A 14,913-nucleotide genomic window follows, 5' to 3' on the forward strand; every position below is an offset into this window, starting at 1 on the left:
ACGTAGGGTACGGACCGGACTATACCTACAGTGTGATTGTTAGCCACCCACCTGACGACGACGGCCACAGAGTTGAGTCTGGACTCTATGTACGCGGAGGTGACGCCCGGGGCGTATCTAGTAGATGTGGCTCCGTAGCCTTGACGTAGCGTACGGAACGGACTATACTTACAGTGTGATTGTTAGCCACCCACCTGACGACGACGGCCACAGAGTTGAGTCTGGACTCTATGTACGCGGCGGTGATGCCCGGAACGTACGTCTCCAGTAGATGTGGCTCCGTAGCCTTGACGTAGCGTACGGACCGGACTATACTTACAGTGCCGTTCTTAGCCACCCACCTGACGACGACGGCCACAGAGTTGAGTCTGGACTCCATGTACGCGGCGGTGACGCCCGGCGCGTACGTCTCCAGTAGATGTGGATTCGTAGCCTTGACGTAGCGTACGGACCGGACTATACTTACAGTGTCATTCTTAGCCACCCACCTGACGACGACGGCCACAGAGTTGAGTCTGGACTCTATGTACGCGGCGGTGATGCTCGGAACGTACGTCTCCAGTAGATGTGGCTCCGTAGCCTTGACGTAGCGTACGGACCGGACTATACTTACAGTGCCGTTCTTAGCCACCCACCTGACGACGACGGTCACAGAGTTGAGTCTGGACTCTATGTACGCGGCGGTGATGCCCGGAACGTACGTCTCCAGTAGATGTGGCTCCGTAGCCTTGACGTAGCGTACGGACCGGACTATACTTACAGTGCCGTTCTTAGCCACCCACCTGACGACGACGGCCACAGAGTTGAGTCTGGACTCTATGTACGCGGCGGTGACGCCCGGCGCGTACGTCTCCAGTAGATGTGGCTCCGTAGCCTTGACGTAGCGTACGGACCGGACTATACTTACAGTGCCGTTCTTAGCCACCCACCTGACGACGACGGCCACAGAGTTTGAGTCTGGACTCTATGTACGCGGCGGTGACGCCCGGCGCGTACGTCTCCAGTAGATGTGGCTCCGTAGCCTTGACGTAGCGTACGGACCGGACTATACTTACAGTGTCGTTCTTAGCCACCCACCTGACGACGACGGCCACAGAGTTGAGTCTGGACTCTATGTACGCGGCGGTGACGCCCGGCGTGTGCGTCTCCAGTACATGTGGCTCCGTAGCCTTGACGTAGCGTACGGACCGGACTATACTTACAGTGTCGTTCTTAGCCACCCACCTGACGACGACGGCCACAGAGTTGAGTCTGGACTCTATGTACGCGGCGGTGACGCCCGGCGTGTGCGTCTCCAGTACATGTGGCTCCGTAGCCTTGACGTAGCGTACGGACCGGACTATACTTACAGTGCCGTTCTTAGCCACCCACCTGACGACGACGGCCACAGAGTTGAGTCTGGACTCTATGTACGCGGCGGTGACGCCCGGCGCGTACGTCTCCAGTAGATGTGGCTCCGTAGCCTTGACGTAGGGTACGGACGCCACCATACGCTGCCACAGTGAGAGGAGGTAGTGCACTGAGTTCGGGGCGAATTGCCACATCTGAAATATAGGAAGTAATTTGATTAAATATATTGCAATTAGGATTTGCCAACCCTGTAACGAGTTAAAATAAAATTGATCTACCCGTTTTTTAGCCCATGGAATTGGTACATTTTACCTAGCATCAAATGAGGTAGTTCTGTTTTTTTAATATATTGGTAGTGATGTAATGGTAATAACAAATACAAGTTTTTCACCTCAAAAGCCCTTGGGGTCATTGAAAAGTACATGAAAATCGATTAAAATTTAGGACTTTATTCAGTTGTTGTTATTTTTTTTTCCACCAAAATCTGGAGTTACGGCAAAAGTCACTATGCACACTTTTAAGAAGAAGAAATTTGCAATGAATTGACTATAAATTTTTCTAAGTAATCCAAATAGTTCATAAGATACGGCTTATCAAATGTTTGTAAAATTTGGAACTAACTGTAACTCAAAAAAGGTTGTACCAGCAGCTGTGGTTGCAGGAAAGCAGGACTCAAATGCTCAGCTGTTTGCAACTACAGCAATGGCCAATCCTGCGAGAATATACAAGACCGGAGATGTGTGCCGACATTGAAAAACCATTCATTGATAATCCACCATCAAAAGACAATTTCGACCGGCCTGATCAGGTTGACGAAGAAATCCTACCACACACGCTGGCCCCAAAAGGAGTGCTGTGGATTCAGAGGACCAGCCTGATTCATCAAAGATATACAAGAGATATGAGTTATAACAATTTCCCTCGCTGTATTGTATATTATACACACAATGATCCGAAGGGCTTTCGAGGTGGAAAATTTAGATTTGTCATTACTATTTCACCACTACCACTATGTATAAAAAACAGAACTACCTCATTTGATGTAAGGCAACACCTCTTTTTTGGGTATGATTTCCATGTATTATTTGTCTACCCTGAACATTTATATAAACTTATATCGGGTACTTAAATCTTGTTTACCACTATCCCTTTTTTATTGCTGGGACGTCAATCTTCTGTGTCCACAGCTAGCTAGCTAGCTATAACCTGGCTGAAACGTCCGATAAAAGGTAAAATAATGCAATTTAATCGCTTTACACCCGTTAGTGACATTAAATATGTGTACAAAACGCGAGAATGTAAAGTGTTATATTTGGCAAACATTCATTTCAACCCTGATTGATTTTTCATAGCGGGTTTTGATGTCAGTAAAGGTTCCATTAGATATAATCATTGTTATATGCATGGTATTTAAGGTACGTACTTGTAAGCTCTGAACTGTGAACTTCGCTATAAGTTCTATAAGACGAGGGTAGTTGTCCACCATGACCAACTCGCCGAGTTGATAGTTGGACTTGAGCCGCGCCAGCAACCGGCAGAACTCATGGTAGTTCGAAGGATCGGACAGGCCCTGGAACGAGAGAGAATTTTGTGTGAAAGCTAAGTAGTGCAAGTGCACTAGGTGCAGTGCAAAAGGAATACGTCAGATTTGCTTCCATTATTATTGACTTCTTGAGTGAATTATCTGTGGAATCTCGTGGATTATTTTTGGAATAACGTCGTTCTTTTTTCTTAGGCAGACGATATACTGCGTGTTTTCCAATATCTCCAACACGCCTTGCTGACGAGGCTTGCGTGACTTTAACTTTGCTATTATTACTGGAATCTCGTGGATTATTTCTGGAATCTCGTCTCGTTACGTGTTCTCTAGTGGAATAACATAGATTACTTTTGTGTTAGTACCTGTGTGTTCTCCAATATGGTGAGCACGCCGTGCGCCAGGCGGTTGAGGAACTTGGCGCGCTCGTTGTTGCCGAACAGCGAGCGGCGCACGGACGCCAGCTGCACCAGGCAGGCCAGCGCCAGCCCGGCCAGGCCGCCCCCGCTCAAAGACTGTTGGAGCTCGAAGAACAGCTCTAAGGTGCCGCCGCCGAGGAATGAGCCACGCCAGGATGTGGGAATCTGAAATTTAAATCTTCTAAAAGAGAGCTGTAAACCTCGCGAACCTTCATCGACAAAAAAACTCTATTATAGAACCCGCTCGCAAATTTGCACGAGAATCAGTTGAGAAATACCAGTCGAGTCGAGAATAGTCGGATACACGAAATTAACTTTGCTCGGTGAATTATTCTGTGACGTCACGATTACGTCACAAGGCATCGGTGACCGGAGAGCAGCGGCCACCCCGTACCCCGCGGACACCGACGCCGCGCACCTATATAAGCGGCGCGTACCGAGCAGCGACAGAGAAGAACACGGACATGACCATCGGAGCCTCACCCGAGGCCCCACCCCGATGACCCAGCCATATTCATGGTTGGCGGATTGACACCGCTGCAGGCCAGCATCCCCAATCCCCCTGAGGGGGAATTGAGAAGACGTCCACTGCTGCAGCGACAGCCAGTCGATGTTTCTAGCTCGTGCTGAAAACAACGGTTACTCAGCCCAGTGTGGCGGCGTGCATCCTCGCGTTCGCCCCGGGCTTCCCGTAGGGCCGAGTCCTGAACGGGCCGCGCGTGTTCTCGCGTAGATAGCCGCAGGACTCTTCCTTCCCGTCTCCCGTAGTATAGCTTTCCCTGGCTACGCGTGTCCTCGCGTAGTTAGCCGGGAAGGTTATCCCCAGTGCCCCGATCCCGCTAAACCTACCCGGGACGCGCTTGTTCTCGCGTAGACAGCCGGAGGTTTATTCCTGACCCCGTTCCCCCCGGAACGCTCCACTATTCCGCCGTATCCAGGGCCCGTTGGCCGGTCTCGTGACACTGGTTCTATTTAGTGATTGCTGTGTATATATAGCTTGCTAGTTAAGTGTGAGATTCTTGGTAATAATAAAGAGCGCGAAAGACGCCATTTAGCTAAGTTGAGTTGTGTTTTCTGTCAGCTCATACTCCGTACCCTGAGTTAGCCTGGAAACCTTCACTAAGCTCCTCAGGCTGAAGGATATATATGGTTCGCCCCCAGCGCAGCCATCACAATTCAAAAAACAAGTTCAGTACAAAAAGAAACAGTAAGCAAGACAAGACAGTTCCCCAAGTGTCCTAATAGGCTGGTTAAGATCTAAAATCATAATTTATATAATCCGACCCACAAGTTATATGCATACGTAGTAAAGGTCCGCGCCGCAGCCCAAAACACCGGCGTGAAGGTTTTAGAAAAATAAGAACGTATTGATTTTTCGCAAAATATGCGTAGAAATAAGCTGCGAGATACTGCGTTTCTCGCGCATGATAGGCGCGCCCGCAGTAGATTTTCGTACAACATCGTTGGCCTAGGCCGACAAAGTGACCTTGAACACGCTTCACGCACCGCACTTGACATTGAAATTTTCGAATTTAGTTTGAAATATTGAAAAATCATTGGCCCGGGCATCTCTACCCAAACTAAACCTCTAGTAGTACACGTAGCATCTTATCTTAACAACAGCAAATAACCAGGTTCTACAAATACTAACTTACTGCTGTGGCGCAGCGACCTGAAGTGGATCTTGGCCCGCCAGAAAAATTGTAAAATCAGGGTTTTTTTACCAGAATAAATAATTATTTATTTATTATTTATGCTTGGAGTATAATCCAAGTTATTTCTGAAATCTAATTCTTAGTCGGAGTTCTTGGAATCTTGACGGTTATTTGTGGAATCTAGATCCAATTTGTTATTATTATTGTAATTTGAAGTATGATCAGTACCTGCACGGTGCACAGGTCGTCGGAGCACTCGTCGACGGCCGTGCCGATGAAGTCGTACGTGAGGCAGTTGTGGGCGAGCCGGAGCAGGCTCGCGATCAAGGCGTGCTGGCTGGCGTCTAGGGGGTCTAGTGCCTTCCCTCTCGCGCCCGAGAGGAGCGAGCAGGATAGCCGGAACATCTCGAACAGTTGTGTGTCTCTGTGTAAAAGCAAGAATTATACATATTATACACGGGTTTATCTTTAAACTTCGTTAACTTCAGGGTTTACGCAAGTAAATAACTAACTGGCATAGTTAATTTTCCATTTATTTTTATTTGTTTTTTCTTAAAAGTAATTAAATGTAATTTCTAATATCGATCGTCCGTGATAGTACTTGCGATTAGTAGCAAATGTATAAACTCATACGAAACACTAATCAATATGTAAACAGGTCTAAGGCAAGTGTACACGCTCGTAGGGGCCTTATTAGAAAAAATAAGTGTTCCACTAAAAATTGTTGAATATCTCTGAAATGGAGTTAATTAGAATACCGGTGTCTTTGAGAAAGTAACTTTATTTAAGCTCAGGAATGCACCCTTGAAATTAAGGGAGTTAAAAAAAACAGGGTGTATTTAAGGTTGATTAAGAGTTAGGACATTGTCAGTGAAAATTAACTTTTTTCCACCTTCAACACACTGTAACTAATTAAAAAAGAAGATTTTATTATTTATGAAGGGTATTCCACGAATTAATAAAGGAATCGTCTAAAGATTTGTCCTTCATTTGTCTATTCAGCATATGATATCCAACTCTGAAAACCACCATATAATTAGAAACATTACATACCTCTGCTTAGCTTTAAGGTTGACTGGTAGAGAATGCCCAGTGGCATTAACTCCGCCTTTCGTACTACTAAGGTATTTTTCTTTTCATTGAAATAAAGATTAAATAAATAATAATTAAATACCTAAATGAAGAAGCAATCTTCCTGTGTTTAGCCAACGACCGATTGGCATCGGCCTCTGATACTTGATTCATCTCTAGAACCAGTTGCGACAGCAGCTGCACTCCTATTGTGCACATTTCTGCTGGACCCTGTAGTTAAACAAAAAGTCAATCCCTTCGGGCCTCCGCTAGCTGGCGCGGGTGCACGGAGCGGACGAGCGGGTTAACGAAAAATAGTATGAGCGACGCTAACTGAAGCGGACGCGTGCGGCGGATTTCACCTACAAATAGCACCCGCGTGCGTGCGCACGCGGCGGGCGTCCGCGTCAGCTAGCGTAGGCCCTTCAATTTTTACAATTCTGCAGTGATTATAATAATTAGCCCATTTGACCAATAAGGGCAAGCGGTATGTCACCAGATAGGTTATTTTAAGTTGTTAACTTTATGGCAGGTAGCCCAAAATCTTTGTGTGCAAAAAGTTATCGTCGCAAAAAGTAGTGCGAGTTGATACGTGACTATTAGTTTTGTTTCGATACTCAGTTCTTGTTTCGCAGATCATGAAGGTTTTATTATTGTAGATATTTTAGTTTTTTAATCGTTTTCTCATGTTTTTTTTTGTGTATATATTTTTTAACCAGAGATTTGACAAGTCTTGCCATACAAAAAAATGGAGTGTTAAAAAATATTTCCGATGGTATGTCGTTTATTGTTATTGGTTCATGGGCCAGTGTCCATAAAAATTTGCCCATCTTTTGACAAAGTTCCATAAACATTTACAAGAATAGGGAATATTACGCGAAATTCTGTGTAGGGGGCGCCACTACCACAATCCATCACAATCTGAGGGTCTACCGCGAAACAAGACAATAGTTATTTGTTTTACAAGAGGGCAAAGTTGTTGTTTAACCGCTCGTGCTAATATTGATACCCGAGCAAACGAAAGATTCCAATTGAACCACGAGCGTAGCGAGTGGTTCGAGAAATGGAATCTTGAGCGTTGCGAGGGTTTCAAGTCACGAGGGTTAAACAAACTTTGCCTCCGAGTGAAACACAAAAATTTTCACCCCACCAACGCGAGGAAACTATTAATCATTCAAAATCATCATTTAAAAGTCAATTCTACTAGCTGACATAAGAAAACAACTCAAAATTTGTATCTGATTAGTTTTTGAACAATCATGAGGGCCTTTACCAGTTGGTGTGGTGAAATCGAAATTTCTTTATCGCACCTCTCTATCACTCTTGCATAGTCGACGCGATTTTCGCGTTTCCCGTTAGGCCCTTTGTAAACAAACCGCCTTGATGCATCAGTGTCATATTTTATTATATTTGAAAACTTGTCCAAAACAATTTAAGGCACAGTATGTATAAGTTACTCTATGGTTTACGCAAAGTGCTAGTGCTGCACTCTGGCGGCAGAACATCGCAGTAATACTCCCTATCAATGGAAGTTTCTATATTGGAAATGGGATATATAGATCTTCAAAAATTTCGTCCAATAAATAAATAAGCTCTTCGTAAATGTTTCATCGAGGCGTCTGGTTAGTCTGTTACCTGTAAGAAGGTCCCGACGTCCCCCATGACATTGTGGAACACGAACTCTTCTTTGACCATGTCAAACCAACCCAGTTTTGTGATGCGTGCGAACAGTGCCACCAATGCCTGGAGAAAAATACACATTAATTTAGTTTTTTCAATAATTATGAGTGCGAGAATATTAAAAGTGAAACAATTGAATAATAATAGCCTGCTTTTTCTTGTAAAAATGTAGCCTATATCATCAGAGTCGACGATTATAATTAAATGCATTAAAAACGGGTCACTCAGGTATTTTGAGTCGAAAACGCTCGATATGTTTCACTCCTACCGAGGAGTGTCGTCAGGAGGTTGCGTTGGCGGACCGGCGCAGACAACGGACGGAGCGGGCAGAAGACAGAGTGAAACATTCGTCGAGCGTTTCTTACTTAAAATACGTGAGTGTCCCGTTTTTAATATATTTAATATGTCTGCGTTTAACGGAAGTTTTCTTATTAAGATTATAATTGAAAGCATCCAACAATCAAAAGAATTTCGGCCACACGGTATGTACAAACACTACAAACATATCTACATACGTATATGATAATATGATAGACCGCTAAAATGCTTTGCGAGTAAATACGGCAAAGCCAAAAGTGATGAATTAACTGATGGTTCTGGAGTCAGCCAGAGGTCATTTTGAATTGTCTTTACGACCTGGGCGACATAGGCCAAATGTTTTACTGACTTACAAAAAGGTGGTTCTGTACAATATTTATATTTATTTATTGCTATCATGTTCAAAAAATACAGGTGTTACACTAGGTTTAGCCAGCATTTAATCTCACATCCAATAAATACGCGGCAAGTAACAAATCAAATGCTTCAAAATCCCCAATTCAACAATTTTTATGGCAGAAGAACATCAGAATACATCATACCAGAGTTAATAAATAAGTTACCTAAAGAGTGGAAAGATAAGATAACACAAAAGAATATAGCATATATTCTTAAAAAGGAAATGCTTAAACATTTAAATTATTTTAACAAAAAAAAAATTTCAAATTTATGTTATTTAATTTAGTGCAAAATTGCAAATGGAGCAGCCTGTATCGAGTAAGCGGGGACCGGTTCTTGTTTTGCTCGGCCGACCGGTATGATAACAGACGCGCTCAGTTTGTGATATTTGCAATCATAATGTCATTTACGAATTAGATGTGTATGTATTGCATTGTATAGCTAATTATTAAATACTGCGGAATGGAGTATCGAGACAAACCATTGTGGTTTAACGATACTTTTTGATCAAATATACTGTAATTGTGATTTATCTGTAATTTAAAAAAAAAGGCACATGACACCCTGTTAGGGCACTGCAACATTCTTAAATGTACATTTTTACATTTCTAAAAATATAATAATAATTAAAAATGTATAATTACATAATTTGGATCTACAGTGATATAACATGTCAATAGAAATTAATATAACTGAATCATCAGTGAAAAGTATATTAAGTAACAGTAAAATTCATAAAATAGACTCATTTAAATAATCGTTAACTATATAATAGCATTTTGATATTAATAATTTTTTTAATTGGTTTACAATTTTTTTCTCTACATTTTCGTCTTTTATTTTGTTTGGCAACTTATTGTACATTTTTATAGCCATGACAAAGGTACTGTTAGAGTGCATTCTTAGTCTAGATGATAAAAACCGTAGTCGGATTAACAGGTCCGCGCCACGCCGGGTCGTTAAAAGTCACGCCGATCTCAAAATTTCAAACTAAATTTGAAAATGTCCGGTGCGGCGCGTGAATCGCGTTCAAGGTCATTTTGTTGGCCTAGGCAATCGATGTTGTACGAATATCTATTGCCGGCGCGCCTCTCTCAAGCGCGAGCAACGCAGTATCTATTTATACACATATTTTTAAAAAAAAAAAAAAAAAAATCTTTTTATTTCTCTAAAACAATGATCTTTACGGTTATAAATGCCGGCGGCGGCGGTGTTTTGGGCTGCGGCGCGGACCGCTAGTCGGGTTACAGTTTTTGAAATTATAATTATTTATCATAAAGTAGGTACACAACAATTGTGCTACAACTATATTCCTCGCCAAACTGCTTATATTTGATAAATTGACAATATACCTGAACAACAAAGTTAGCGAGCTTGGGGCGGGTGGCGAGGTAATTGAGTGCGTAGTTGCGGATGTCCAGGCGCTGCTGCACCGTCAAACTCGTTGTGGACCTGAAACAGACAATATTTTAACATGTTTTATATCATTACATAATACTTATACATACATACATATGTGTATGACGTTGTAACACAACTCCGTACTCCGTACAACATTTTCCTATTTTTAATTTGAACCTTTTTGTATAGTAAAATGGAATAAAGGACCATGGGCAACTTTGTATGGAGCTTAGTCTAAAAACCAACAGAGGTGCGAGTTAGGTCATTAGCATTAGATAGGTATTTCTATGTACTTCATTTCGTTCTATGGGCACCAAGCGGAATTGGTGGGCTGATGCAGACAAATATAAAAACAGGGTTCGTAAAAAGCTAAATTATTATTATTGCTATTTATTACTTTTTTTGGCCTGTACAATACTAACATACTCGTAGCTTAAGTGTTATGTAATTATTATTAATACTCTATGGATTCTGTCTGAAATAAACAATTTTTTTTTTTTATATGAAGACTCAGACTTATTCAAACTGTCTTGAGTCCTTCCTCTGGACTCAAAGAGTGGAACTAATTTAAAGCCCGGCCAAAAATATATAATCATTGTTAAGATGGCGATGTTATGCTCATGTACCTATAGAGTGACAGTTAAATATAGCATGAAAAATTTAATTCCAATGAAATTCCGCAATATGGCGCGTGATCATATATTACTGATCTAATTGCCAATAACATCCACACTTTATCAGGCCTGATATCAGGCCCGACGTCGGGCCCCATCAAGAGTATTTTTCCGTTTCACCAAATATCAGCACATAGTTAAAAATGTTAGAAATGTAAAAAAATCGTTCATATGCAAAAATATCAAACATTGAACACAGAGGCGGCGTTAGGGCGCGGGCGACGTGGGCCGCCGCCTACGGCCTCGCGGTCCGAGAGGCCTCGCACCTCAAATAAGTACCTATATCTCGGACACAACGTGTTCATTATTTCTTACGCCATCATTACGGCCTCGCTAAATGTATCTTGGCCACATAAATATAAACAAATATCGTTCGATTGAACTTAACATAAATTAGATTTTACAATTACGCTAAATAAGCGCAGCCTGTATCTCGGGAACCGGGAAAATAGGTTTTACTGACAGATTTTAACTAAACTGAATATTATGGCCGTTTTAAGAATGAGAAATCTCAAATATGAAATTAGTTCAAGTACCTACAACATTTTTCGTGACAGCAATTCCATATAAAAATTAACTGTCATTGGGACCATCATTAGACGCGCGAAGTATAGCCTCCTAAGGCCAAGTCGTACAAGGGATAAATAGAAAATTTGTCAGTGAAATTTGAATCTACAGTGTAAGCAACAGAGCTGGTTACGTTTTGTTTGAAAATTGAACGGGATACAACAAATGCAACTCTGTTCCTATTGAAAATGATTCAAATTTCATTGAGATTAAGTAGGTAGGACCTTGAGCCTGAGGAGGCTGGTAGGGATCCTGGTCACGCTCTCACCTGCTGATGAGCTTGGCGAGGGTGGTGGCGGCCAGCAGCTGCGAGTACGCGGAGTCCGCGCGCTCCAGCAGCGCCTGGCATTTGCTCAGGGTGTCCGGGGACTCCTGTCAAACATTAACATTAATTGGTCATTGGCTACATACAAAATAAACAAAACTAAATTTTATTAAGTAAGGGCCTGCTAGGCTTCTTGATATTGTTGGGTTGCCAAGAGTAGCACCGACAACCCATCACGCAAAATATGTGCATGTTACATGGTGTACGAGGGAAATTGTATTAAACGTTTAATAAATTACCGCCTGATCTGAGGGAGTCAGGCTCATTCAATGCATTCGGGTAAAAGAATTTTTATTTTTTCATAAGAAATTTACATTTCACTTAACGAGAACTTAGAGTAAATACATAGTTGTTTTCACCAGTAAGCATAATTACATATCTATTTAAATGCTAAATCTAATTACATAATAAATGCTAATAATTTATACAGCAGGTATTGATGACAAAAAAAAACGGGTAGAAGAATAATTTTACGCATTCCATGCTTGCAGCGTACGCTTGACAACACATGCTGTGTGCAGAAACAGGGCCGCATTTAGGCAACTAGAATATTTTGTAAAATATAGGCTGTGATTTTTTTATAAACTAGTTACTAGCATTAAAAACCTAAAAAAAATGAGTAGCATGAGCGTGTACCTGTCGAGCGACTTTGTATGCTACCGTAATTAAGATTACTTTTACTTTATAATTCTGTTCTCGTGTAAGTGACTCATATGTCTTTTATCTTAAACCTTAAAATTTACCTGAAAAGCGACGACGGCCTTCTCAGCCCGGTCCCGCACTTCGGGGTCCTGCGACTCGTAAAGTTGCTTGCACAGCAACTCTATTTGTATCACCTCCTGTAATAATAGATACAATTATGAACTTATTGTTAAAAACGCAGACAAGTGCAAAAACTTCAACAAATAGTATCATAGGAGACATCCAGTCAAGTTTAGGACCTCACTGAAATGAAATAACTTAAGTGGAAATGGATGGGCCACATGCTCCGAAGCAAAAAAGAGAAGTGGTGGTACCCGAGAGATGGTAAAAGGAAAAATGAGATCGGAAGTCGAGTTCAGACAGGTGGCCGGAGCCTTGTGGAGAAGACAGGCTCTGGACAGAGACGAGTGGAGGAATATGGGAGAGACTTATGCCAAGGGTAACCAGACTCTGAAAAGGGCTAGCAGTAAGTAAGGACGTCACTGGACCAGAGTTGCTTTAGACAGACAGCAATGGAAAGAGTTGGAAGAGGCCTACGCCAACAGACACACCACACTAAGGGACATTTTATAAACATACCAATATTTATATTTTACTTTGTACAAATGATTCTTATATGTATTTAATTAAATAAACAAGTTGTCACCTACTTTGCGGTTATATAAGGAAGTGTGATACAACATTTGATGTGATCTTCACACTCTGTTACTGAGTCTGTAAAATGTTATCTGGGTCTGACACTCCATCCAGATTGAAATATATTTAAACCCTCAATTATCCGCATTTTCGCGTGTTTTATATTTTAATATCAATTTGTACCTTAAATTTTAATATACTGTACAAGCTATTATTTAACTTGCAATGTACCTATGTATGTTTGTACGGGTTAAATCTTGCAAGTTAAATTTTACGTATTTCCCGTTTTCCAATGAAGCTGAAAATTTGCATGCATATGTAAGTTGGGTGACAATGCAATATTATAATACCATCTAACCGATCTGGTGATAGAGACAGGAAGTGACCATAGAAACTCTGTGGTAAAATAATGCAAAGTTTGGGGTTGTTAGAATTATCTCAATGAGTATTACTTACCTGTGGATGGAAAAGTAAAGTGAGTGATAAAAGCTTGTATCAAATATGCAATTTTTTCCGAAAACTTTTTTTTTTTTTGATCTTATCTCACTAAATCCAAATTTTGATTATCCAAACTAGTCATGCTCCTAATTAGTTTGGATAATTGAGGTTCAATACATTCAGTACAGCTCAGAAACTGCTTTGGGTGAGGTGTTCTGCTAAGAGAATAAGTGTTGCAGTTCATTTTGGACACCTGTGTACATCAAACTGTAGTTTTTTTGGTCACTTATACTGTACAGTGGCTTTGAATATGTTATATTTTTCAGTGACAGGATGAATAACAAATTATTGACTTAACTATGCATGTTAAGCGGAACAAAACACAAATATTTATAATTAGCTTTTTAATACTATTGCATGGAGCAAGAGTTGGGAGGAGGTTAACCAAGCTGCCCAGGACCCGAGTCAGTGAAAGAAAATGGTTCAGCAGGATGAAAAGAAGAGATTCAATATTAATTTCAGTATCAACTTTTGACCTGTATATAGTAGAAGTGGCTGGCGAGTTTAAAAGTTCTAAGAAACTAGTGTGAAGCCCACAATAAATTATTATGAAGCTGCACACATTATTGCTTTGTTTCTTCATAACACATATTTAAATTAAAATGTGGTAAGAAATTTACTATACTTAAGATTTATGAGAACCTATTGACTGAAAAATATAAGTACTTAATCGCATAAAATCCAATAAGAATTAAGCGTTGTTTTAAATGTTGGTCAAAATATTGATCATGAAGAAAATTAAGTACTCAATTAGGAATAAGAATAGTAGGTGGCTGCTAAGTAATCGAGTGTAAGATAGATTTGTTTAGTGTACGTGTTTCGGATGTCGAAATATTGCGATATGAATGGCATCTGAATGAAAACATTGACAAGCCAAATTCAAGGGTACGGGTTTACATGAAATACGTCAACAACTAGCATCAAAATATAACCAAAGCGCCGGTATATGTGTCAAGTGTTGCATATTGCTTCATCTGACGCATAACCGCACACCACATAATCATGTATAATAGGTAAATAACACGAAAATTTATAGAAAAAAACTGTGTCAAACCATGGTATGGAGTCCGGAAATGCACTTCACAAAACACATGCAAGTTATGCACGAACATTGAAAATAAGTTCCTAACCTGAATTTTAAAGTATTATAGGATCATCTGTCAGCCTCAAAGAGCCTGAATTAAGTTAATATTGTATAAAAATCGCAATATTTTGGTACTCACCTGTTCTTCGGCCATCTTTGTTATTTTCTCGCATTTGAAATGACGTTTTGATATTGCTTGAGGTTCAGTATGCCACATGTAGTGCGCATTTCTGGTATACACATTCACTTTCACAAATGCGTACAGTAATGATTGTAAAAACTGATTTTAAATTATAATTTTCATTCCTAACAGTTATATTAAACTTAAATTTAATGACTACAATTTATTCTTAACTCTCGTTTAGGCAATTAATTTTGCATATACTGTAAACAAAACGCGAATATGATTGCGTTCAAAATATTTCACTAAAGGTGGCCATGCATTATCCAACTATTTTTATTTTATATCAAACTGCCCAGTGATTTGCACTTGATGGAAAATGAAGACAAAGCCAAAGACCACACTTCCCGATATCGAGTCTGATGATAATCCTTTTCCGTTTCACGGAATATCAGCACATCGTTAACAATATTTGA

At 40.8% G+C, this 14,913-nt stretch overlaps 1 protein-coding gene across 1 annotated transcript in view; it reads right to left on the bottom strand.

The window, feature by feature from the left end:
- The window catches only part of LOC133531562 (exportin-7-B), a 57,465-nt gene extending 42,985 nt beyond the window's left edge, over positions 1-14,480 (bottom strand). Inside the window, exons 1-10 of the mRNA XM_061869856.1 lie at positions 14,456-14,480; positions 12,140-12,235; positions 11,340-11,443; positions 9,782-9,881; positions 7,668-7,775; positions 6,136-6,263; positions 5,190-5,385; positions 3,253-3,471; positions 2,774-2,920; positions 1,372-1,544 (exon numbers count right to left, since the gene is read on the bottom strand). Of these exons, the coding sequence (XP_061725840.1) occupies positions 1,372-1,544; positions 2,774-2,920; positions 3,253-3,471; positions 5,190-5,385; positions 6,136-6,263; positions 7,668-7,775; positions 9,782-9,881; positions 11,340-11,443; positions 12,140-12,235; positions 14,456-14,470 (1,286 nt within the window). The 5' untranslated portion in view covers positions 14,471-14,480. The remainder of the gene's footprint in view (positions 1-1,371; positions 1,545-2,773; positions 2,921-3,252; positions 3,472-5,189; positions 5,386-6,135; positions 6,264-7,667; positions 7,776-9,781; positions 9,882-11,339; positions 11,444-12,139; positions 12,236-14,455) is intronic.
- Positions 14,481-14,913: the final 433 nt, after the last annotated feature.

The sequence above is a fragment of the Cydia pomonella genome, chromosome 25, assembly GCF_033807575.1.
Source record: "Cydia pomonella isolate Wapato2018A chromosome 25, ilCydPomo1, whole genome shotgun sequence".
Taxonomy (NCBI): Eukaryota; Metazoa; Arthropoda; class Insecta; order Lepidoptera; family Tortricidae; genus Cydia; species Cydia pomonella.